At 29.9% G+C, this 26297-nt stretch overlaps 1 protein-coding gene across 1 annotated transcript; it reads left to right on the forward strand.

Annotated features, from left to right (window-relative positions):
• Positions 1 to 1569: 1569 nt before the first annotated feature.
• On the forward strand, positions 1570 to 13642 carry LOC100201262 (methylcrotonoyl-CoA carboxylase beta chain, mitochondrial). The gene is made up of 3 exons (XM_065808869.1): positions 1570 to 2373; positions 7497 to 7687; positions 12209 to 13642. Exons 1-3 carry the CDS (start codon positions 1905 to 1907, stop codon positions 13226 to 13228), a joined length of 1680 nt encoding a protein of 559 aa, XP_065664941.1. The 5' UTR covers positions 1570 to 1904; the 3' UTR covers positions 13229 to 13642.
• Positions 13643 to 26297: the final 12655 nt, after the last annotated feature.

Here is a 26297-nt window from a genome sequence, read left to right on the forward strand (position 1 = left end):
ATATTTTATCTATTTTTCAAATTGGTTTTTCTAGAGAGTAAGTTAAGTTCCCACGTAAATTTTTTTTATATGGCAGTCTACATTTTTAACAACATATTTCCAGAACATATTTTTCAAATCTTTTGGCTTCAGTTTTTACAGCAGTCTAAAGTTGGAACAGTTTTTTTAAAAACGTTTTTTCACGGCTGATTTTTTTGAGATGCCAACGCAACCACGCGCAGTTTTATTTTTTAAGATTAAACTCACAGCTATAATCTGGTGTAAAAAAATCCATGTTGCTATGTTGGCTTTAAGAGTTCTAACTATTATACAAAGTAAATATGTGAAAAATACTAAGTTGTCAGCATTAGCAACAGTCTGAATCTTACAGTCAATGGCTCTTAAGGGGTCATCCATAAATTACGTCATACAATTTTCAACATTTTTTAACCCCCTCGTAACGCATCGTAACATTTTAATAACCCCACCACCACCACCACCACCATCAACACCATCACCACCACCACTCTTGATATTATACAACAATTTTAACCCCTTCCCCCATCCCCTAAAAAACTTTTTTAAACGATTTTAAACGAAATAATGCCTATAGTTTTCTTAGCTTCCTTGAGTAAATTAGTTAGTACTTTTCAGTCTGTTTAATGTTTTTTTTTTCACCCCAGTAGTTCCGTGTAAAGTTGTATAAATTAACATCACTATACTAAACATGATTTTAAATAGCTATAGCTATTTAAAATCGGGAATATATTCTTCCTTTAAGAATATATCAAGAAGGTATATATTAGAAAAATGTATTCATTAAGAGTATATTCTTCCAATACATACATGCAAAAATATTTCAGGCTAGTGATCTAAGGGTTAGAGGTTCGTCTCTCGATGCCAAATTTTTTTTTTTTTTTTAGTTAGTGCACAAAAGTTGTTTTTTTGTTGCTGCGCACTTTTATTCACCAACTAAATAAAGTTCTGCACTTGGACCAAATAAAGTCAAAGCGCAGAACGTGCACTGCACATAGACTGTTACAGCCGTAGAGTCAAACAGTCCGTAAAAAGATCGTTTATAACGCAAAATTTCGCAATAAACAAAACAAAAAAAGATCAAAAGTTTTCCCTCGCAGAGCCTTAATCTAAATAAAAAATCAAATAAGTCCATTAAGTTTAATGAAAATCGCCGCGCAAAAGAGCTTATTATCTCCTACTTACGTTTTTAATATGTATTTTGCGTTGTGTAATTTATGGACGATCCCTTACAGGCTGCAACTACTCCGTTAACTGAGTGTACACATCGACCAAGTAAGATTTAGGCGCAGTTGATTTTACAATCAATGTAGATACATCAACTGAGGGTTGTGGTTTGGTCAGATTCTCTTTTAATTAAAAGAAAGTCTCTAGGTTTAAAACTAAAAAAAAAATAAAATGTTGCGTAACAAAATTAGAGACCCCCTCTCCCTACCATCCTAACAAATCGTCGCAAAATCGTCCCATCCCATCCATCCCTTCCTTAAAGCGTGACGTAATTTATTGACCCCTAAGATAAGCGCTAATTTATTATTGGAACAATTTTATCAAATTGTTTTCTTTTAGCCAATAAGATTTACACTTTCAAAAACAACAAATGCTTTTGCCAAGTTGTTGCCTTCTTTTGGTTACATTTAGATTTTATTATTTTGAATAACCACCGCAAAATATTGCAAAATATCTGGTGACCCTAGTCTAGCGTGATAACTGTTTTTAAGTAACTATTATTGACCAAGGTAGTAATCCAACGAGGGAAAAAATGAAAATCCGTTTACAAAAAGAAACATCAAGAATATTTCTGTTGTCATCAATTGCATTCTTTTAAATATACATATGGTAGAAATAAAACAAAAAAATGTAAACATGAGGTATTATAACTGAGACTGAGAATGTTTTCGTCAATATTGGTAAAAGTGCCGGTTAGTATTTATAATTGTATGCACTCTAATATTCGTGTTTGTTATTTATCTTCATTAAATTACATTAATTCACTTAACTCTTGGCCAAAGTCAAGATTTAAAATTTTAGAAGGTCAGTTTAACATCTCTCCAAATAAGTTTAATGAATTTGTTGATTTAAATGCAACTGTAAATGAAGTATTCGAAGAAAAAAGAAAAAAAGCTTTAAATGGCGGTGGGGATTCTGCAATATTACAACATACACAGAGAAATAAGAAAATTCTTGCACGTAAAAGAATTGAGCTTCTAGTTGATCCAAATTACCCTTTATTAGAAATTGGTTTATTTTCTGGACTCGGATTGAACTATGGAGATATATGTTGCAGTGGTCTTATTGTTGTTATAGGGAAAATTTCAAATCAGCTTTGTATTATCAGTGCCAGTGATGCAACTGTTAAAGGTTAGTACTAAAAAATTATATTACATTTTCCAATGTTTATTAACTTATTTTTTATCGAAACATGTTGTATAAAAAGTTGTATATATAATTAGAGGGAAATTTTTTAATTAAATTTTTTTGAGTGTAAAGTGAAATAAATGTTATTTGTTAATACTAAAGTACTATCAACTTATTAGTTGTTAAGTTCAAAACATCTACAATCTATAAAAAAAAACTTAGCTTTTTTAACAAACTTTACCAGTAATATTTATAACCTTTAGAGCTTTACAAGTAATATACCTAGGAATAATTATAATTGATAAAGTCTTCAAAACATTTTTCATATTGATCTCAATTAACAAAATTGCTCAACTTGCTCTACACAAATTATTTCTCTAAAAGAAATCTCATGCACTACCTGCTTACTACTACAGTACTTTCAACTTCCTGTTTTATTTTTAAATATCTTCCAACATTAGCCTAATAAATATATTCATAAATATTGTAAAGATAACATCAGTGTTAGATTAGTCCTTACACTATTCAAAATCAAAAAGTATATTTTCAGTAAATGATCCCTTTCCTGAAAATCTTAAATCTGTTGTTCTTTACAAATTTTTATGTCATAGCTGCAATATTAGATGAAATTATACATGGGTGAATCAAGGGTTCATTCATGTATACATGGGTAAAGCTTCTTATATATATAAACATCTTTAGTCATTCAAAAACGCAAATCATTTTGACTTTTTCTCCATTAGAAATAGTGCCTACTCAAAAAATGAATAAATATTAAAGTCATCATTATTATTATATATATAGTTTTGTTATTAATATTGCTTTGTTACAGGTTTACTTTATATCTTTAGGGGATTTCCATTTCTGTGTGTGATTTTTTTATTTTTATTTTTTTTAACAATTAAAAGTTGAGACTTAAATCAATATGCCTACTATAATGATTTTCTTAAAAAACATATATAACCAAAATGTTTTTATCATAATTTAGGCTACCTGAATAAATTAAATATATATATTTTGATCATTTTATTTTTTTTTGCGAAATAATATCGCTACTGTTTGAAAATGATCAACAATTTTCAAAACGCTATACTTTAGCTAGAAATAATTGATAACTGCCATTTCTCATTGAAAATATACTAAGAGTCGCAGAAGTATTTTAAGAATATTTCTTAAAAATATCTACATAAAATTAACAAATTCGCAACTTCGGTGCGTGATCATTCATGAACTGCATTTAAACAATTGCTGTGACTCTATGTGGAAATCTCTACTAATGTTTCTCTACTTCTCTACTAATTCTCTACTAATATCATTTAAAAAATATATATATATATATATAACGCTGAAACTTATTTTTTTTGAGTAATTAAAGTTTATTTATCTAGTAACTAAAATTTGAGTTTTTCTGTTCTGTGCGTGATTCCGTTCCAAACTTAAATTATTCTTTGTTAACATTACTAATGTATACCATTTTTTGTTTACAAAATATTTATATAGGTTAGAATTAATTGAGGGCAAATTGAAGATCGCCAGTTTTATTATTATGAAAATAATAGACAAAACATATACAAATTTCTGTGCGTGATTTTTTGGAAATGCCCTTTATTGTTCATGATGATAACAATCAATCTGATGATGTTGATGTTATTAATAAAACGCATTTAAATATTTTTAAAAGACTTTTTTTTATCAAAATGTTTTAAGCAGAACATAACTTGTGCTACTTATATTTATATTTGGAAACTTATATTTGGAAAAAGTAACTAAATATCAATAATTACTTCTATAGTTGGTCCCAGTGGTTTGAAAATTCGAAAAATTTTAATCGTAAACATATAGAAGTGGTAGGCTCACATAAATTTTATGCCAAAAAACTATTTTCCTGTACCATTTTATATCTTTTTTAGAATATTATTTGCTTTTCTGTAGAAGATAAAGGATCTTTATTTTTCCTTAGCCTAATTTCTTTTTTTTTCAATGAATATATCGAGTTTTACATGTTTGAAAAATAAATTTTATGTTATGTAACAGGTGTCGATTTAAGTAAAAGATTTGTTGTTTTTAATACTTTAAAAAATTTATTATGTGGGAAAGTGGGTTGTTGATTTTGTAATAAATAATTATCTGTATAATTTGTAATAAATAATTATAATTTGTAATAATTTGTAATAAATATAATAATAATAATTTAATAATAATAAATATAATATATAATTTAATATAATAATATATAATTTAATATAATAAATAATATATAAATAATAAATAATTTATAATATTATAAACAATATATAAATAATAATATATAATTTAATATAATAAATATAATAATTATAATTTGTAATAATTTGTAATAAATATAATAATAATAATAATAATAATATAATAATAATAAATATAATTTGTAATAAATAATTATCTGTATAATAATTATTTTGTAATAAATAATTATATTTTGTAATAAATAATTATATTTTGTAATAAATAATTATATATAGCTAAAGAGAGGGGGGAAAGGGTTGTTTAAAACATACAAATGCATACAAAGGGGGAGGAAGGGTCCTAAATTAAAGGTTTTACTTGGTATGTACTTTATAGATACCCCCTGAAATAAATGGTTGGTCTTAACCGTTTGATATTAGGCTATAAAATTTTGGTAGTTAAGACATCAGAAATAAAATTTGGGTAGTTAGGACAGTAATAATTTTTGTTTTTTAATTTATATTTATTGTCTATATTTATTGTTTAAAATTTCCAACTATGGTTATCGCATAACAAGTTTATTTGTTCTGTAATCTTAGTCCAATCTTAATTCGTGATTTTTTTCAAAAGCCAGACAAGTAATGTATACAAAATATTCCCATACTTGTATAGTTTCTTTCATTGCTTTGCATTGACACTTAGCTTAGACATTTGTCACAATTGCAAATTTAAATCTGAGATTTAGTAGTATCTGCTTAATTTCCTATTTTAAATACAATATTACAAAGTTATAAGTTATAATAAATGCTACTTGTTTTATTTAGACAATTTCCTTTTCGTTTTTTTTTTTTTTTTTTATTTTTTGTGTTTAAATAATATCTACTTTGTTTTTGTTTAGTTAATATCTTGTTGAAGGTTAAATGTAGATGAGTTTAAATGTAGATTACATTAATAATAAATTAACAAATTGCAAAAACAAGTATATAGTCTAATTTCAAAAGATAATGCCACCATTATGAGCAAAAAAGAGACTGTGTTTCAAAAGCAGATATAAAGTGTATGTGTGTAACATAAAGTTCAGATTTTTTCACCTCACCTAAAGACAAAGCTGAATTATTTGCTAAGAACTTTTCAGCAATATCATCTCTTGATTCCACTAGTCGTGTTCTATGTGATGTAGCCGTCAAACAGGTTGATCCATTGCTTGACATTCGTATCACTTCAGCTTCTGTATCTAAAGTGATTTTCTGCTTAGACTCTTCTACAGCTTGTGGTCTAGACAACATATCTGTTGTAGTCTTGCAGAAGTGTTCTCCAGAGCTGTCGTCTATACCTTCAAAACTATTTAACAAGTGCTTATCAGAGTCTTGTTTTCCAGCATGCTGGAAAGCAGCATTTGTTATTTTATTTTTAAAAATTCTGGAGAGCGATTGACTCATCTAACTACCGTCCCATTATTTTTCTTCCTATTATAAGCAAGGTTTAATTAACAAACTATTAATCACTTGTCCTGAATCTAATAACTTTCTGACCATCAATATCTATCTTTCATCATAATCTAACTTTTTGATCATCAATATGGATTTCGATCTTCTTTTGATACAGCTGATTTGCTAACTGTAATAACCAATAGTTTTATCATGCATTAGATGGAGGTGGAGAGGTCAAGCCTATCGCTCTTTACATTTCTAAAACTTTTGATAAAGTTTGGCATGCTGGTCTTCTCCATAAGCTTTCTTCTTACAGTGTATCAGGTAACATCTTTAAGATTATTGAATCCTTTCTTTCCAATTATATTATAAAAGTTGTTCTCGATTGACAGCGCTCTTCTTCATATCCTGTAACTACAGGGGTTCCTCAAGGTTCTATCCTTGGCCCTATACTCTTTTTAATTTACATTAACAATCTTCCAGATATTCTCACATCTAAGATGGCATTGTTTGCTGATGATACAACCATTTATTCTTGTCTTAATAAGAAGCCAGCTCTCTGATTGCTTGGAGGGGGCATTTGATGCAAAAATTAGTATCTGGTAAGGTTGCATCTCTTTATCATGCTTGACAATTTTTTTACTCAGGATTCTATTCTTTATCTCTACGAATCTCAAATCCATCCTTGTATGGAATTCTATTGCCATTTCTAGGGCAGATCTTCAAATGATGCCCTTACTCTTGCCCTTAGACAAAAAAACACATTGTAAACATAGTTAAACCTGCTCTTGCAGCCAACCTCCAACCATTATTACATCGTCTTAATCTTGCTTCTCTTTCTCTTTTCTATAAATAATATAATAAACACTGGTCTAAAGAGCTAGTGTCTTTTGTGCCAACTATAAAAATTTATTTTGTTACTTGTCATTCAATTAAGTCTCATCCTTTTTCTGTGACTATTCCTAAGTGTTCCAAAAACTCTTATTTGTCTAGTTTTTTTCCTTAAACATCAGCTCTTTCGAATTCACTTCCTTTATCTTGCTTTCCTGATTCATATAATTTGCAATCTTTTAAGTCATCTGTCAATCGTTATCTAGCTCTATAAACTTTATCTTTTCTCATTCAGTAACTTCCAACTCTAATAGTGGTTGCTTGTAGCTTTGTTGGAAGCGAAGATGTTGAAAAATAAAAAATAAGTATAAATATATATATAAACATATATATATATATATATATATATATATATATATATATATATATATATATATATATATATATATATATATATCAATGTATACATATAAATTTCCATCAAACGTCTATATTTGTGTGTATATGTGTGCGTCTATTTATATATCTCTGTGTGTGGGTGTATATATATGTGTGTGTGTATATATATATATATTTATATTATGTATAGCCCTAAGAATTAAGGTCAGCATTCAGCAATACCTAACTGCATATATAAGTATGTATTTATTTGTTTAAAAGGTGGTGCTATATATCCTATTGGTGTAAAGAAACAAACACGAATGCAGGAGATAGGAGCTGAAAATAATTTACCGTGTGTGTATATTATTGATTCAGGAGGAGGATTCTTACCACTGCAAGCTGAGGTTTTTAATCCAGGTGGCAAGGTTTTCTGCAATGAAGCAGTTATGAATGCTTCAGGGGTGCCACAGGTATGCGATGGCATTATAATGAGTCATGATTTTTACAAAAGTCAAATGAATAAACCAAATATATTATACAAATATATTTGAAAAGTATTTATTATATAAGTATTTTATTGATTTATATTAGTGGTTCCCAAACTTATATGGCCTACTACCCCTTTTCAAAAAAATAATAAGTCAATGCCCCTTTTTAAAGAGAACAAACAGAAAGATATATGTATCTGTTTTTGCTTGTGTATTCATAAAAATGTTGTAGTGAAATATGTTGTAAATTTATTAAAGTTACTGAAAATTAATACAATTAAGGTTAACATAAAAGTAGCATCAAAATTATCCTAATGATAACAATGTATTGCTATCAAAGTACCAATTCTTCTATTTTTGTAAGAATGAACCTGATTGCACTGAATTTCTACTAAATATGATGAAAGAAATGCGATTAAAAACTTTTCTGTTACAAACATTAATCCATGATAAATAGTAGGAATCTGCTTTAGCAGTCAAAACAGTTGGTATTTATCATTGAATTTAAATTTTGATTCATCATTTGTGGTTACTTCCATCAGTTCTTCTTGTAATTTTGGGTCTTCTTGTGTTTGCCCTTGAAAGAGGACTCCAAACCCAATCAGATATGTTCATTTTTAAAAATATTTTCAAGTCGTTGGTTGAAGTCAGAATGGAGAGCATCCAAGTGCTGACAATACGTAAGTATGTCTTTATAATTTTTTATAACCTTGCCAAATCTGGATATTGGCTAAATTTCCTTTGTTGATATTTTATTTAGCACAGAAAAAAGTTTAATTAGGCTCAGCATATTAACTTGAAATTTTACATTTGTTTTATTAATTATATGAAGCAAGTCTGTCAAATAGACTATATCATTTTTGGATTCAATCAACTTGCTTCAAAAAGTGTCATCTTTTTTTTTTAGAATCTCCTAATAAATATTCTATTTGATTTGAATGGTTGAAGTTTTCATCATTATTAATACAAAGTTGATTGAACATTTAAATCATCTAATCTTCTCTCCTTTTTTATGTTTAAACAAGTTCCTTATTTTTTTCACTCCCCCCCCCCCCCCCCTTCCAAGTCTACACTAGGCTACTACTTCCCTCTGGATTGTTCCAGCACCCCCAGGGGCATTGTCACCAACTTTGAGAACCACTGATAATATATGTATGTATGTATGTATGTATGCATGTATGTATGTATGTATGTATGTATGTATGTATGTATGTATGTATGTATGTATGTATGTATGTATATATATATATATATATATATATATATATATATGTATATTGCTATCAAATCTTTGAAAGTGTTACTGCAAATTTTGTAGCTAGTAATGCTAGTCTGCATTTACCATGCTACAAAAAAACTTTATATGTATTGAAATCAAAAACTTTTTTATTAAGAGATTGTCAAATAGAATCATTATGGAAAATTCAGAATTTAAGTGTCACATTTAGATTAAAGTCTCTACCTCAGTTGTTAGACATTTGAAAGTACCATAGAAATTTTACCCGGTGGCCCTGGTATCTGTAACTTCCTCTTCAGGGTTGCATTGGTTTTATTTGGTGTGATACCAAATAAAACCAGTCTTTTGATTTTAGGCATTTCAGATTCTATTTCAGCATTCTTTAAAAGGGCTTGAACTCTTTAAAGGATGTCTAGCGTGGCACTTTCTGGTTTTTTTTTGTTATTTGTTAACTTTTTACTTAAGAGCAATTTAAAGTTAAGACACCCAGGAGTTTTGCTCCAGGTTTGACCATATGTTTGAGATAATAGACCTGAAAGGCAATAAAACAGTTGATATTTAAGTTTTACATCAGTGTTTTGTATATGAATTTACATGTGTAATTTGAATCAGTTTCATTTAATTTATGTGCATAAAAAGTTTGCTTTTTTTTATCTGTAGTTTGAATCTAGGGCCTGGTTATGTGTGGGTTGCTGTATAGATGTCTCTGTACTGGTTTGTATCTTCTTTGCATCTGGTTTTTGCTTGTCTTTATAAGTCTTTGTCTTGCTAGTGCTTATTACATTTTGCTTTGAAGTTTACCTCAAGTGTCACCTTTTTTATGCCTGAAATAATTAAATAATTGAACTTAAAACTTAATATTTTGAATAATTAGTTTTTATTAAAATAATTAAATTTATTCTCCAGCAATTTCTTGAATGTTTTTGTTTAAAGATTTGTATTAGTTATTATTTGAAATAATTATATATTTTTCTACTGTGCATATATCAGTTAACCATTATTTGTATATTGAGCACCATCACTATTAAGCTTTATGTGCATAGCCATAAAGAGCTATTTCCACAGTCCTTAACATCACTATTGCTTGATGTGGCTGCTTTATCTGCTGAATTCATGCTTGCAGTGTCACTGTTTTTAGCCAGCTGCTGCTGCTGTCAAATTATGTTCTTCATGAATTGCAGACCAATTCTTTTTTATTCATTTTTATTTGATCTAAACTGACTTAAATTTTGACTGGGCGATTACTGCTGCTAATAATTCTTTATTCATGATGTATTGATTGAATCTGCTTTCTATGGCAGCATCTATGCTTACCACTGTTGGTTTGCACTCCTGGATTGAGCTGTTGTGATGAAAAAACTGCATTGTTCTTTTTGTTTCAAAGTCATTTCAATTAATACGTCAGCAGGTATGCCGTGAAGACCTTTGTTTCACACTGCAGGATATCTAATGTATGAGCTATAGGCTTCATAACAGAGACATGCTCTGCAATAAATGCTACTTCAGCACGTTAAAGCTGGAAAATCAAGCTTATTACAAATGCCATTCATCGCATTGGTTCCTTTATCAGTTATCAGCCTGTTCATGCTTTCCACAGACATGTACTTTGATTTCCACCTTACCTGATTAGGAACAACGAACTGCAGTCCAAAGGATTCATTAATGACTTCTGCAGATGTATTTCTTTGTGAATGCTTTCTTAACTTTCAAACTTTAATTGATTAATTTTTTCGAAGGCAGCATTATAGTCAGCAGCCTCAACAAAACGAATAGCTATTAACTTCATTGAGTTAAACATTGCATTCAAATATAGCCAAGAAGATTCAGATTTATCATCTTATCTACAGCACTACCGGAGGTTGCCATGGTTCCCAATGCCAACAAATAGCATAGCTGCGTTTTGTCATAAATGTTTCTGAATAGTTTTTCAAAAAGACATTTTCACATCGCTCCGTTAAACCCTACGGTGTTAAAAGGTGATGAGGTTAAAAGTAAAATGGCAGTTTTTAATGTCGGTGATAAAATAAACTCGTATTCTTATGTCTCCGTTTATTTAACGGCAGGAAAAAATTTAGTTATCGGAAGGCTGTTAACGCCAAAATCTAACCCTGCTCTACCTTTCTGTTAAAACTGTTATCAGTGGAATTTTCTATTAAATTAAGAAAAATAAAAACGAAAAACAAAAACAAAAAATGGTATTCAATCAAAACAAGCGTAAACAAATAAGTTTACTTTTATAACAAATAAGTTATAATATATGATATATCAAATTTATATGATTTATCCCCAAGTAAATGTTAAAAAAAATGAAATGTATTTTGCATTTGATTATAATGCACACACTGTTACAAACATATGTATGTTAAATACTTATGTATCTGTATAACATTTATTTTTGTATAAAACCATATTTACGTATAAAAGCAAATATACATGTACTTGATTATATATATGTGTGTGTGTGTGTATATATATATATATATGTTTGTATATATGTATATACATAAAACTATATATATATATATATATATATATATATATATATATATATATATATATATATATATATATATATATATATATATATATATATATATATATATACATATGTATAAATATATATATATGTATATATATATATGTATATATATATATGTATATATATATATATATATATATATATATATATATATATATATATATATATATATATATATATATATATATATATATATACACACACACTAACAATGGGAAGTATTGTTACTTACAAATTACCACAGAAGTAAATAAGCGCCCTGTTTCACTAATGGCTTACGAGTACTGGTCCATTATGGATACTTTAAATTCAGTAACTGATATAATACAGTAACTGATAACCACGTAATAACAATTATTTTGTTAGCCAAATTGGTTAACGAGATAAACTCTTATTAAGCTAAACTTTTTAAGAATAATGTTATTGGTTAAAATTATATTACGTTTCAATGCATGACTTGAGCATAAGTCAAATAAATTTTGGAAATCTTTGCTTATGGTTCACATGAAAATATCATCAGCATAAGTAAGATGGTATATATGTGTTTGTGTATATATAAAATATATATATATATATACATATATATATATTATATATATTATATATATATTATATATACTATATATATTATATATATACTATATATATACACATATATATATACTGCCTCTGCAGATATATAAATATATATATATATATTAATATTGTTTTGTTTTTTTATCTACAGATCTGTGTTGTTGCAGGTTCTTGTACTGCAGGTGCTGCTTACATACCTACAATGTCAAATGAAGTAGTGATGATAGACAAAATAAGTAGCATATTTCTAGCGGGACCACCTTTAGTTTTTGCAGCTACTGGCGAACAAATTTCTGAGCAAGATTTGGGTGGGGCATCAGTTCATTGTAAAATTAGTGGTTGCGCAGATTATATGGTAAAAAATGAAATAGAAGCATTAGAAATAACAAAAGATATAATGTCAACTTTGAACATGAAGGTATTTATTAATGAACATATGAATATCGAAGAACCGATTTATGATATTAAAGATTTATCTATTTTGCAGTTTGCTCGTAACGATAATGGTTGCTTGTTTATTAAACAAATTATTTCACGAGTTGTTGATGGCAGTCGATTTCACGAGTATAAGCCATATTTTGGAACTAGCATTTTGACAGGATATGCTCGTATAAATGGAATTCTAGTTGGTATTTTAGCAAATAATGGTTCATTTACACCAGATGGTTGTTTGAAAGGTAGTAACTTTGTTTCTCTTTGTAATGAAAGAGGTATTCCTTTGATATTTTTCCAAGATATAATGGAAAATAATTCTAAAGACGAGACTCAATTAATTAAATATATATCACAACTAATGACGGTTGTTGCTACTGCGCATGTCCCCAAAATAACTATCCTCATTGGTAATAGTTTTGGAGCTGGTCACTATGCGATGTGTGGCAGAAGTATGTCACCAAGATTTTTGTTTAGGTGGCCTGATTCAAAATTGTGTATTGGAGACTTTTATGATAAAGAAATGCACCAAAACTTTAATGAGAAAGAAATAAAAAATAATAACGCATTAAACCACTATGAATTCGAGAAATCAAGTTATTATGGTTCTGCAAGGTTATGGGACGATGGTGTCGTTCTTCCACAAGATACTCGAAGTGTTCTTTCCCTTGCATTAAATGCTTGTCTGACTCATAAACAAATATTATGTGGTTCGGTTCAAAGTGTTTTAAGAATGTAATGAATACACGTCCTTTTTTTTTTTTTTTTTTTTTTTCAAATGTAACTTGTTCTGGCTCAGATTATCGTGCATTAAAGAGAACAGAAAATGTTAGGAAAAGAAATAAAGTCTGAAAGGCTTCTCTAACAAACAACTAACTATGCACAAATACTTCTCTTTAGTTATGTTTTGAATAGATCAAAGCAAGTATATCTAAATGTCTCTATATAACTTTTTAGTTAAGAAGCATTAAACATTTGAGCTTCAATAAGTGTTAAATTTTTTAAGAAAAACATCAGGCAAAAAGTGCTTCTTATTTAAACAAAACTAAAAAACGTAGCAATTTTAACTTTGATTTTTGTGAGCCAATTGTTTGGCAATTATTGTTTTTTTGTAACTTTTATTCTGAAATTCTTTAATATTCCAGTTTTTGAATTCGAATTTTTATTTTCAAAACGATTGCTCCTGTTGCTTTTTGTTTTAACAATTTATTGAAAAAATGTTTTATTTTAAAGCAGTCGTGGTCAGAATACTTGCTTTAGATGCAAGAGATCCAGGGTTCGAAGCGAGCTCTAGGTATATTTCGCGCTATCGGTAAGGAAGGAAGCATGAGTTTCCTAGTTAAATACTCTTCCGCGTTGCTCTGTGACAAGACCGTTAGGTCATCTTGGGGTCATCTAAAACAAAAAATAATATATAGATTAATTAATCAAGAAATAATTTTTCTAATTTCTATGCTTTATATTTGATTAATATATACTTTCTCAAAACTTTTTAAATGTGACTCGCTATTTTTTCCCGTGTACTCTTCATACTTTTGTAAATATAATATATACTATAAAGGAAAAATGTCCGAAATTGATGTTTGTTTCAGTGACAATTCTTTTTCAACAGCTTTCAAAAAGCTACTCTTTCAATTTCACTGCTCTGAGTAAACATCGAAAAATTAACGAGGGTATCAATTGCTTTACAAACTTCTTCAGTCGTTGACTTTGTCACCGTTTCATCCGACTTTTCGCTTCCTTCTTCTTCTTCTTGCACTTCTTCTTCAACTACCTCAATGATATCTTGAACAATATCTTCATCTGTCATCACTCCTCCCATAACTGAAATGTCATCATCAATTGTTAACATATCTTCGTAAGTAAAATCTTCCGGAACAAGATCCTCATCAGGCTGACGTAACTGATCAATTGAATTTTTTAATGCAGGGAAGTGTTCTTCATCTTTGTCTGGTATCCTACTCCTTCCTTAAATCCTGCTTTGCGGAAATAGTTAATAATAGTGGTTTCTTAAACTTCATTCCAAGAATGAACAAGCATTTTCATAGCATCAAGTATGGAGATTGAAGGCATTTGTTTTCCATTATCAATAACATTTATGATCTTGTTAATTAAATTTGCTCGGTACTTACACTTCAACTATCGAATGACTCCTTGATCTATCGGCTGCAAACATGAAGTTGTGTTTGGGGGGAAAAAGTAGAGTGTGACCAATTTAAGATTCTCAATATTCGGATGGGCGGTGCAATTATTATAAACCAATGCTACCTTACGGTCTTCTAATGCAAACTTTCTATCATTTTCTCTAACCCACTCCTCAAATAGTTCAGAGGTCATCCAGCTCTTTTTTTGTGCACGGTAACGACATGGAGTGCTTCTAATTCCTTTAAAGCAACGGGGTTTGCTTGATTTCCCAATAACAAACATTGGAAGTTTTTCTGCACAATGTTGGCTGCAGCAAGCCCAGTTAGACTTATCTTGCAATTCTAACCTCCACTACATTTCTCACCTTTCAAATGCATTTTTTTTTGGAAGTGCTTTATAAAACAAACCAAACTCACCTGCATTGAATATATCACGCGAGTTATAACGAGACAATATTGTCGGCAAAGTTGTTTCCCTTCAAGGAGCGGTCATTTGATTAGTAACATCTTGACTTTTACCTATGAAAAATAAGAAAAGCAACTTTAAAATCAGCATAAATTTTATTAGCTATGGTTTAGGACTTACTTCTCATGCAGTGCGTGGTAATAAGCCAAAACGTGGTAATGACTTTAAACAAATTAAAAACAAAAGAATTGGATTGATAATTTATTGTTTTATTTGCGATGGAATAGAAATAAGAGTTCCATGCTTATTATTATTATTTAGACAAATGACTGAAAAAAATGTAAACATCAATGAAAAATAAAATTATAAAATACCTGATATTGTTTAAAACCTGTGGTTCCCAACCTTTTCTAACCCGTTCCCCAAATTATATATCATAAAATCTTCATGGACCCCTTTGCTTTTAAATTTTTTACAAGGCGAAAATTTTAATAATGTAACTTTTATTCATCCGGATAATATTTTGTTTAAGGTATTTTTGATTAGACTGTCTAGTGACAGTCTATTCAAAAATATGCCAGTCTATCAATGACACAAAAGTATTTTATCTTAATATATGATACAAAAGCAGGTCAGTGGGAAATCTGGCACTGCTTACCAGCAAATAATATCTGAAAATTCGGTTTAATTTAATATCTGCATTGATATCGAGTCTATTTCTTTTTTTTTTAGTTTTAAGAGATAGCATAGCTAAAAACTCGGCTTCACACAAATGTGATGTTGAAATGGGAATAAGGGCTATAAGTGCATTTGATGAACACAATGGATATAAATTCCTCATTTTCGTCCAGAAGTTATCTGATGGTCTTACTTTGAAGTGACCCTTATCCGTGGTATCATCCTTTAACTCCATAAATTCTTCTTGCGCTTCCTCTTCCATATTTTTTACATCACAAGAAAGTGGTGATATAATAATTTTACTGCTGAAAATGTTATCATCTAGAATATAGTTACCCAATTCATTAATCAAATTATCTAGGTGACGAACTATTTCTATCTTTACAATGTAGGGAAGCATGTTATTTCCAATTACGCTATTTAAATTTTGAAACATGATCAAATTTCCATTGTTAATTCTAGTCTTATACAGTTTGAGCTTTTCAATAAATTCCTTCAGTATTTCTAAGTGTGTAATAACATTTGCATTTTTGCCACAATATGACCCACAATGTTCACGTGATAAGCCGTTGTTATTTCAAAATTGTCAAACTTAAATATTCTACCAGTCCACTTTTCATTTTACATAAAAATTATTTCACTTTTATTCTAAGCTTGAAAAATCTTTAAAAAAATTTTCCAGCAGAAAAAAGTTGAGTGTTGAAAGCAGAGGATTTTATATGACCAATTTGACTAACTGATTAAATACAGCTTTCAAGCTACCTATTAATGTTTTGGTTGCCAAAGCCTGTCTATGAATAAAACAGTGTACATCAACTTCATTTGGAGCAATCTATTTTACTCTAGTCTGCAATCCAGACTTCACAACCAGAGGCAATTTTACGAAAGAGTGTTACACCCCTATCCTCTCAAAGATTATGATTTTCAATATTTGGGGGATATTTCCATTTTAATTGTTTGTCATTGAAAAACTTTAAAAATTTCCATAATGTCTTGTTATATAATATCATAACATATTGTTGTTTCAAGGATAGAAGAGAACAAAAATTCTTCCTTGAAGTTGTTATTGAAAATATACCTACAAAATACAATAAATAGTGCTATTGAACTTACATCCGTGATCTCATCCAACTGAATAAAAAAATTTGGTGATTCTTTAGTTTCAAGATTTTTTAGTTTTGTGGTCCACTTAAAAAGTTTTTATGGACCCCCAGGGGTCCATGGACCACCGGTTGGGAACCACTGTTTTAAACGATACATTGTTTTTTTTTTCCATCTATCGTTTTACTTGATAGCTTTCTTTCAGCAACCTTCGACATTTTTAGTAAATAAAACTTGATCGAAGCTTAACCGAATCGAAGATATCAGTGAAAATGTTTAGGTCGTTAAATTATGTTTGGAGATCGTCCATAAACTACGTAACGCAAACTTTCACAATAAGCAAAACAAAAAAGAACTTAAGTTTTACCTCGCAGTCTTAATTTAAATCAAAAATCAAAATCTAAGCGTAAAAGAGCTTAATGTCTCCTACGGACGATCCCTTGACGCTAAGGTAATTAATTTTCGGACGTTTTAAGTTTTGAATTTTAATCGATATTTTTAAATTTTTAATGTGATAGTTAACAAATAGAATTTAGTCGAAACTTAACTGAATTGAAAGATCTCCGTGAAAACGTTTAGCTATGTTTAATTGTATTTGACGCAAATGTATTTTATTTTCGAGCGTTTAAAGTTTGGAATTTTTATAGAAGTATCGGAAGTTTTGGTATTATATGCACTTATATGCAATTTAAAATAAAAGTACTTGTAAAGCGAACTTTTTTGCCGAAGGAACCTCAAAAAACAGTACGAGTTAGCGAATGGTCCGACTTAACCAGGGTACGACTGAAGCGGATGATTTTACAGTAAGTTGATAGAGAACGTTCAAGGGGAATTGAAATTCTGTCCGACTTATTAAAAGTCCAACTTATCCAGGGTCCGAGTTAACGGGATTCAACTGGAGTTTTAATATTATATTATTAGTAACCTAAAAACCAACTTCCTAATAATAACACGTATAAGAAAAACTTTAAGCGCTCAAAGTACGCCTAAAATCCTATTTTAAGCAGTTAGTTTATGCAAGAACATGTTCTTTAAAATTTACTAATTTAAGTAGTTGTCCAATACCGATTGCAGGAAAATAACAGAAAGTTTTAAAGAACATGTTGCGTATAAATTAAATACATAAAAAATATTTACATTGTTAATAATATTTTATAATGAAATTTTAGAATTTATAAATAAATTTTAATCTTGTTTATTTAAAAAAAAAAGTTGTTTTTCACATTTGGGGCTGTCCATATAGGACGTCACCATTTATTAGGTATTTTATGACCCTTTCCCCCCCCCCCCCCCCCCCCCATCTATGTCACCGATTGTCCTTTTCATCCTATACCCCCCCCTCCTTAAAAAGGACGTCATAAAATTGAGTCCCCTCACCCCCTTCCTTCATATAAATGTCATTCAGAATCTGATTAGGTATTTCCACGTATGTTTTTGTTCTTTTGCCTTTCTGAAAAAAAAAAATTATTTAATATTACTATAGTCTTATCCGACATATTAAATTTAATCAAATTGTATCATGGGAACTTGCCTCACTCATCATATATCAGAGAATTTTTTAAGTGGTCCTAAATTGATATGATTGGAAAAGAGCAGTCCGTTACGTCTGAAATAGTTGAATCATTCGGAATATAAAGGCCCCCCGTTTCGATTTCGTCTTCATCGAACCATTCAGCAAAGGCCGCGTTCTCTTCTACTGCAACTACAGCCATTAACTTTCTTTTGCGCTTGGCGGTAATGCGAACAGGCCTGAATTGCAAAAGAGTAATAGCCATTCGGTTAATAACATTGGAGTGAGTAAAGTTGACATTCTTTTTGAGCATGACTTGGGAGGCAAAGTAAAAGTTACAGTTGCAAATTTTCTGAGATAAACTTGATTGCACAGAGGGACAAAACAGATCGTAAGGAGGAGGTTTGAATGATTTCAACGATCGAGGAGTGATGCTCTGAATATTGGAAGCAATAAGAAAAAATACAGAAGGAAAACAATTCTTGCTGGCGACGTCTTAAATGGATACAGCTTTCAAGCCATCTTCTGACTGGCTGATTGGAATAGGTGGAGGCAGAAATCGACCAGGAATAACATGGAAGTAAGAGGTCCTTTTCAAAGCGCAACATCCGGGATCTTCACATTTCACAATTTGCGTGAAATATTGACCAGTGCGCACATGAGAAGCAAACCAGTCCTGATCCTTTAATAAGAGATGATGGACATCGAGCTCCGTCTTTTTGTTTGGATTGATACACTCGGCCACCGTTGGAAACTGGTTAATCCTCAGACCTGAAAAGACCGAGGCACCGCTCTTTCCAGCAAATTCAAAGTTCTGTTCCTCCAAAAGAAGACCCGCTGTCTTGCCTTAAATATAAGTCGCAATGCAGATAATAATAAACCAAGCTCATCCAACGATTTGAGGCTCTTTAAAAGTAATTAAAAAATAATCAGTGAATAAGTTCAGAGGCTGAAAAGTTATATTGAGACCTTATATAGTCCATTAGAACTATTTATTATCTAAAGTTGTTCTCTCACCCAAAAAACTTCAGATTGTCTTTTCTCGTAGGCAGCAGATTCATGTTCAGCAAGTTGAATGATGACACGCGATATCTCAGATTGTTCTACCTCAATAGTATGGCGACCAATTCCATCACGTACTTTAAGAGTTTTTTTTCACTTCCGGGTGGATAGGGAACACCTACAGTACCGAAAGAACTATACAAATAAGTTAATGTTTATTTTTACAATATTATTATTGAAACTTATTATTATATGATGCGATAAATATTACCTAATTCATGACAGTTTTCTATTCAGCCCTTGATTTTTGTTTTGACTTTATATTGCCAATCAACTTGTTTAGATTACTCGTATGCTCCTGGACATTAGCCTTCTTCTTTTTAATGGTTTCTTCTTCAGCATTGGTCCATAAGCTACTTCTTTTTCTGCTCTTCACAGCAACTATTTCTTGATTCAAAACAACGATCTCTGCTTTAATTGTGTCTTGAGCATGAGTCTTGGCCTTCTTCGTCTCAATTTGAACTGTGCTCAGGATGTCATGTCGAGAGGCATCTGACGTGGTATCAACGACATCTATTGGCTCAATAAATTGATCTGAAAAAAGCTGGAACTCTAAAGAGAAAGAACTGGCATGGGAAGGAACAGATTGCTTGATTGTTTGATGGGTCCAAAATGACATTAAAGAACCTTTTTGTTTCAAGACCATTGAGGTATACTTTTGGATCAAAGTCTTTACTTGAATCTCCAAATCTTGTTTTTCCTTGATCTCATTCCATATTTTATGGACTTTTTTTTGACTATCGGCTTTTTTCTTAAACGGATGAGCATTATTGTATGATTTTATAAGCGAATTTAGAAGACTATTTTTATCCATCATTTAATATACAGACAACAATGATCTTTGACACTTTTGCCACACATTGAAAAAATAATAAAAAATATGCTTTATGTAATGATTGCTGGACAACCAATTCCCTTTGGACAATCATTTGTAATATTCGCTTAAGACAATCATTATTAATTGCTACACAAGCAATTCCCATTGGAAAAATATTTGTAAAACTCTATTAAAAATCATAAATGATATCAACACTAAGTCCTTGAGGACGAATTTCGCAACAAAAAAAACCCTTGGTAGTTTCTCGTATATATGATACGAGAAACTACCAAAGGCTGAGCAATATATAATTAATTGTAATATATTCAGTATATTCATATATACAAAAATAAAATTTAAATAAATATCAACACGAATTTCTTTCCAATATTACGATAAATAAAAGCATAACATTCCCTTACATTAATTTCATAAAAACACATTTTTACATAAAAAAAATTAAATAAAGTGATGTCTTTTTCTGATGATCTCCCTTCCCTTTTGTCCATTTTTTTCCTTATAATTTGGACCTCCTCCCCCCTCCTATTTGTATGACGTCTTTTATGGATGGCCCCTTTAAGGATGTTTTGCCATGTTTTTTGCAAACAATGCGGTTTAACTTTAATGAGAATGACAAATATCTAGTAAATATTCGATGAACAAATAACTTGAAAAGAACACATTAATCTGAGAAAAAATAAAATCTCAGAAAGTATTAGAATTACGTACAAAACAAGGTATAGGGTAGACCGGGGCAATTTTCCTCAAGGGCCATTTTGCTACATTTAATATTTCAAAACAAGATGTTATTTTGGCATAACACCATATTAAGATGATAGTCCCACAGTTTAAAAAAAAAAATTATGTACAGTATTTTTGCTTTCTAAACCATATTTAATATTTATAATTATATTTAATATTTATAATTATATAAACAGTTTTATGAAATCATTGAACTTATATTTGGAATAATAGTAAAATTATATAATAGATAAATTTATTAGAAGTATTTTGAAGGTATAATAAATCAATAGTTTTAAGATATAAATTTAAAACTAAAGTGCTTTAAAATTTAACTTAAAAAAGGTTTTCTAAAGTTCTCCTAAAATTTTGGATTCTAAAATTTCGTTTGTTCCAACTGAATGCATTTTTTATATCACCATCGCAGTGGTGATGATAAGAAATGCGAATATTCGCATATTCATCACCATCGCAGATCACACCATCGCAGATTGTTTATAGCTACTATATTGATTAGCATGATTAAAATGTATATATATATATATATATATATATATATATATATATATATATATATATATATATATATATATATATACATTTTAATCATGCTAATCAATATATAACGTGCCGCCCTAGTTCTTAATTAACCTTTAAAAAAGACCAGAGATCAACAATTGTCTGAAATGAATAAAATTCTCATCCTCATAGTGTTCATCGGGCAAAGGTTCCCCTAGCAGCAGTTTATAAGCTTTATACTTTTATATTAAAAATAAAAACTATTTAAAATAGTCTGTTTAAGTAAAGTGGGTAGGCTCTTATATTCATTCGAAAAAAAAAACGGAATGGAAAATATAAAAATACCTCTTCAAATCTCATTAAATAAACAACCACTCAATTAAAGAACAAATTGTTATTCCAAATTGAAAAAAAAATTAAACTTCTATTAACTTTTATTATTTATCATTAAACTCATCTATTGACTACTTTTTTATACATATAAAGAATAAAAATATAATCGAAATTTTAAATAAAAAAATTAAAAATTCGAAACTTTTTAGAAACCTAAAATAAACAATTTTTATTACTTTGGAAGGGGAACTCCTCTGGCTTTTATTTGAGCAAATTCAATTTTCAGCTCTCTTATATTTAACGACTTAGCTGTTTTGCTCTCAATAGAAATAACTGAAAGTCTGTTCAATTTTTCTTGACTGATGTTTGATCGTTAGTTTGGAAAACGATCTTTCGCTATGACAGACAGTGACTGGAACTCTGTTAGCAAGAGTCTCAATGCAATACAAATATTAGGAAAGATTTCTTCAAGATTATGTGTGAATATAAGTTTTAGAATATCCAATGGATTTTTTTTCATCAATTTTTTGTGACTACAAACTAAGTTGAGTCATCAATTCTTCACCAGAAAAGGATATTAAAAAATCGTCTTCGTTGGTTAAAATTTCTTCCAACAAATTACAATTACCTATTAATATATCTTCACTCATGTTTGTTTAAAATTCGGAATTTCAAATGAGAACTGAAAAGGAGTCATAGTTGTTCGAAAGTCTTTAAAACGCTTCTTCATAGATTCAATGGCACGACTAAAAATTATATCAAAGAAATTTTTCTTGAACTTTGATTTGGAATCCAAATCAGGATCTTCGTTTGCTTCAAAAAACTTTTTTTTCTTCGTGACTTATTTAACTTTGTTTGTGTAGTTAATTTCGTTCAATAGATCATGCCAAATAACAATTTCACTCAGAGGCGTAGCTTTGGGAAAGGGAGGGGTAGGGGGAGTCTCCACCCTCAAAATCTTAGAAAGAGAAAAGTTGGGAATTTCCTTGCCACAAGTTGGTGTAGTTGGGAAGTCGATAATAAAATGAAAAAATATTTTCTAATTAAATAAAATTAAAAGAAGTTTGCGAAAATCCATCAAGATGGAATTTTTTTTTTACTTTGGACAAATAAACTTTACGTTTATTAAAAGATTTAAGGTTGTATGTTTAACTAAAAGCAGTTATTACTTTTTTTTTGCATACTTTACGCTTTGAAACATGTAAAAATTTATTTCCATGCATGATTTTAACATTTTTGTCTTTTTATGTAAGATATGATACCATTTAAAATGAAATGATTAATTTTTTACACAATAATTTAATATAAAACTTTTTATAAGAAAGTGCAAGAAAATAAATGCTAAAGTCTGATATGAACGATTTGCGCCTGTTATTACTTCCAATTATCAGTTTACTAAAGTAGGGTCGGAATTAGGTTTGTAGGATCAGGTCTAATATGAATAAGAAAATATAATAAGGTTATTTGTCTTATTCTTTTATCATAAGAGTGATAACTTTTATAAACATTAATTCATTTAAAAATTACTGTAAATTATAGTATCTGTGTTTGTTTTTCAGAGCATTAACTATGAAAAACAAGAGATGTAAATTACAATGTTGCATATGCAAAGCAGTTTTTAATAAAGATTATAAAACCAGTCATGAAAGATCCGTTCATAGTGGTAAAAAGGTTCATAAACAAACAGTGGGAGCCTCAGAGAATTCTTTTGTAGCCTTCTTAGCTTCAAAATAACGAAAAACCAAGCATCAGAATGGTGATAACGATGTCGAAGTGATAATGAAATACAAAGTAGTGAACATACAAAGTTAGAAGAAATAATAATAATAATTGAAGCATCAACTACAACATGTGGTATATCACAGAAGAAGAGGTAACATCTTCTGATAAAAAATTTGAAGAGGACACAAGTTCAGAAACTCAAGATAAGGACGCAAAAGGGGAAAACCCGGGTTTATTATTGTCCCGGAACAAGCAGAGAAATTTACAGAACTAAGTTCTGAATCAGAACTTACCTCTAATCTTGAAACTTAAAACTTCCCCAGTTTCCTGTCCGAGAAGAAAAGTATGACACGAATATTATTAATTTCGATGCTACTGAAGTAAGCAGTGAAACAACAAATTGGTCTTCGCTCATAGGGAATTTGGGTGTTTTAATTGATAACTTTAAAGATTGTAATGACATTTAGAAAAACTTTTGTAAAAAAGAATTAGTAAATGAAAAACTCGCTTAAAATTAAAATTGTTGATGCAACAAGTTCTGTGGTAAAAATGTCAAAAAATGTTTTGGAAATGAAAAACGCTTCTATAAGAAACCTTGATATCAAAGCTCAAAATATTATAATTGACAAGTCAGATTCATCAGTATTGATTAGCCATGACCCAGGTTTACGTCCGCATACAATTACAGACAATCAAAAATCCTATTTACTCCAGTTAGGGCCACACCAACTAAAACTTGCTAGTTTCCCAAGTGATGGTAAAAATAGATTTAATTCCCAGTGGTTAAAAGAGTTTGAACATTGAGAATATAGCATCCAGAAGAATGCCACATTTTATTTTTTCTGGTGTCTTTTCACCAAGATTGTTGTAAAGAAGGGAAAAACTGAAGATGTGTAGATAAATTTTGGGGTAAGATCTTGGTCCAAGTTGAAAAGCTATTGGAAAAAGAATCTTGGGAAGCTTTAGGTGCACTTTGCCTCTCAAGCACATAAAGTTGCATTAAGCGAATAATCTCACTTTCTCATAAAAATAGAGACATATAGATTACCTTATTGATAAATCCAAGAGACATGCTCTGATAGAAAAGTATAAAGTAGAGGTGCAGAATAGAAAAACTGTTAAAATTCTTATTCATACTTTAGGAAGTCAAGGGCTAGCGTTCTGAAAAAAGTAACAACTTTTGATTTTATTATTCCTCTTTTCATCTTGAAGAATATCATAGAGAAGATAAAAATATTAACAGAAATCTTAGAAAGTCCAAACTTTAATGTCATTGACAGTATTAATGTAATTGAAAGCACCGCTAAGAACCTAAAAAATATCAGTAACAACAGAGATGCTATGAATGATTTGATTGAAAGTGGTATTTTGCAGCGGTATTTTCTAGGAAATTACACATTGATGCAGAAAACGATGACGAACGACACCATAGATTAACAGCAATGGAGATAAAAGCTTTTTACCGAAAAGAATTTAAAGAGTTCATGGACCCTTTAGCCATGGGTTTTATCGAAAACTCTGCGGTTTTAAAGGAAATATTTGCCCCCATTACCAAAATTTTTATTCTTCCTTTAAATAAGGACAATTTGAGTATTGAAATCTTAACAAAAGCAAACAAACTTTTTCCGCCTGGATACATAAATCAAATTCCAGACGCTCATATGCTGAAAAGCCAGATGGAAATTTTGATAGATATCTGTTTAGAAAGTGATGAAAATTTTAAAACATCAAGAACACCAGCTAAGACGCTGCGAGACAATTTGTACCATGTTATGAAATTAAACCACTGCGCCACGGCTTAGAGCAGTCGAGGCGCAGTAGTAGCGCACTCGCTTCAGAAACAAAGGATCTCTGGTTCAAACCTCATCTCTGGGCAAGTTTTGCACCATCAGTTAGGGAGGTGGCGTGAACTTCCAATTAAATGCTCATCCGCGGTGCTCTGTGATAAGACCATAATGACTTCTTGGAGCACCTAAATAAAAATCACATCTGAATCACAACAATGAGCGATGAGAGATTGGATAGTCTCATACTACTGAAGTGCGAAAAAGAACTTTGTAAAGGAATTAACCTAAAACATCTTGTTAAAGGATGGGCTCAATTGAAGAAACGTCATATTAATCAAAATTAATCAAACAGTAGACAAAAAATAATAGACTGAAGATAAAAAGTTGTGTGTAACGTTTTAACCTTTCGTCGTATGTCAAATTCCTCAACAAAGGAACAATTCTAGTAGAGCGCTCTTATTACACTCTTTCTAAAGCTTATATTGCACTCTAAAGCTTTAATTTCAATAATACTTTCCGCATCTCTTTGTACTATTTTATATCCCTAAAATTTTAAACTCTTGTATCTGCTGCCAGAATGGTTTGTAAATTTTATTGGATTTGTAACTTGCAACATTTTTTTGGACTAATATAGTTTCACTATGAATCGGTAAAACCTTTAGACGTTTTTTGAATTGAATATTTTGTATATATATAAATCAAGCTATGTTTTGTTAATACAAGTTAATAAATACTGATAATTGAAGATTATTGAGTGTGAGATCAGTGTAGTACAACTATTATTAGATTTTGTAAATTGGACAGAAATTGATTTCTTAAAATAAAAAAACAGTTGGGAAATCTATGTTAATCTTATGTCAGTTGGGAAAATTGAGGTTCCTTCCCCTCCCTCCTGGAATTTTTCCACGCAACATCAATGATTCCACATATAAATTCCAAAGTATTCAACAACAACAAAATTAAGTACAAGCTGTACAAGATACAAAGA

This window comes from Hydra vulgaris, chromosome 11 (genome assembly GCF_038396675.1).
Source record: "Hydra vulgaris chromosome 11, alternate assembly HydraT2T_AEP".
Lineage (NCBI taxonomy): Eukaryota > Metazoa > Cnidaria > Hydrozoa > Anthoathecata > Hydridae > Hydra > Hydra vulgaris.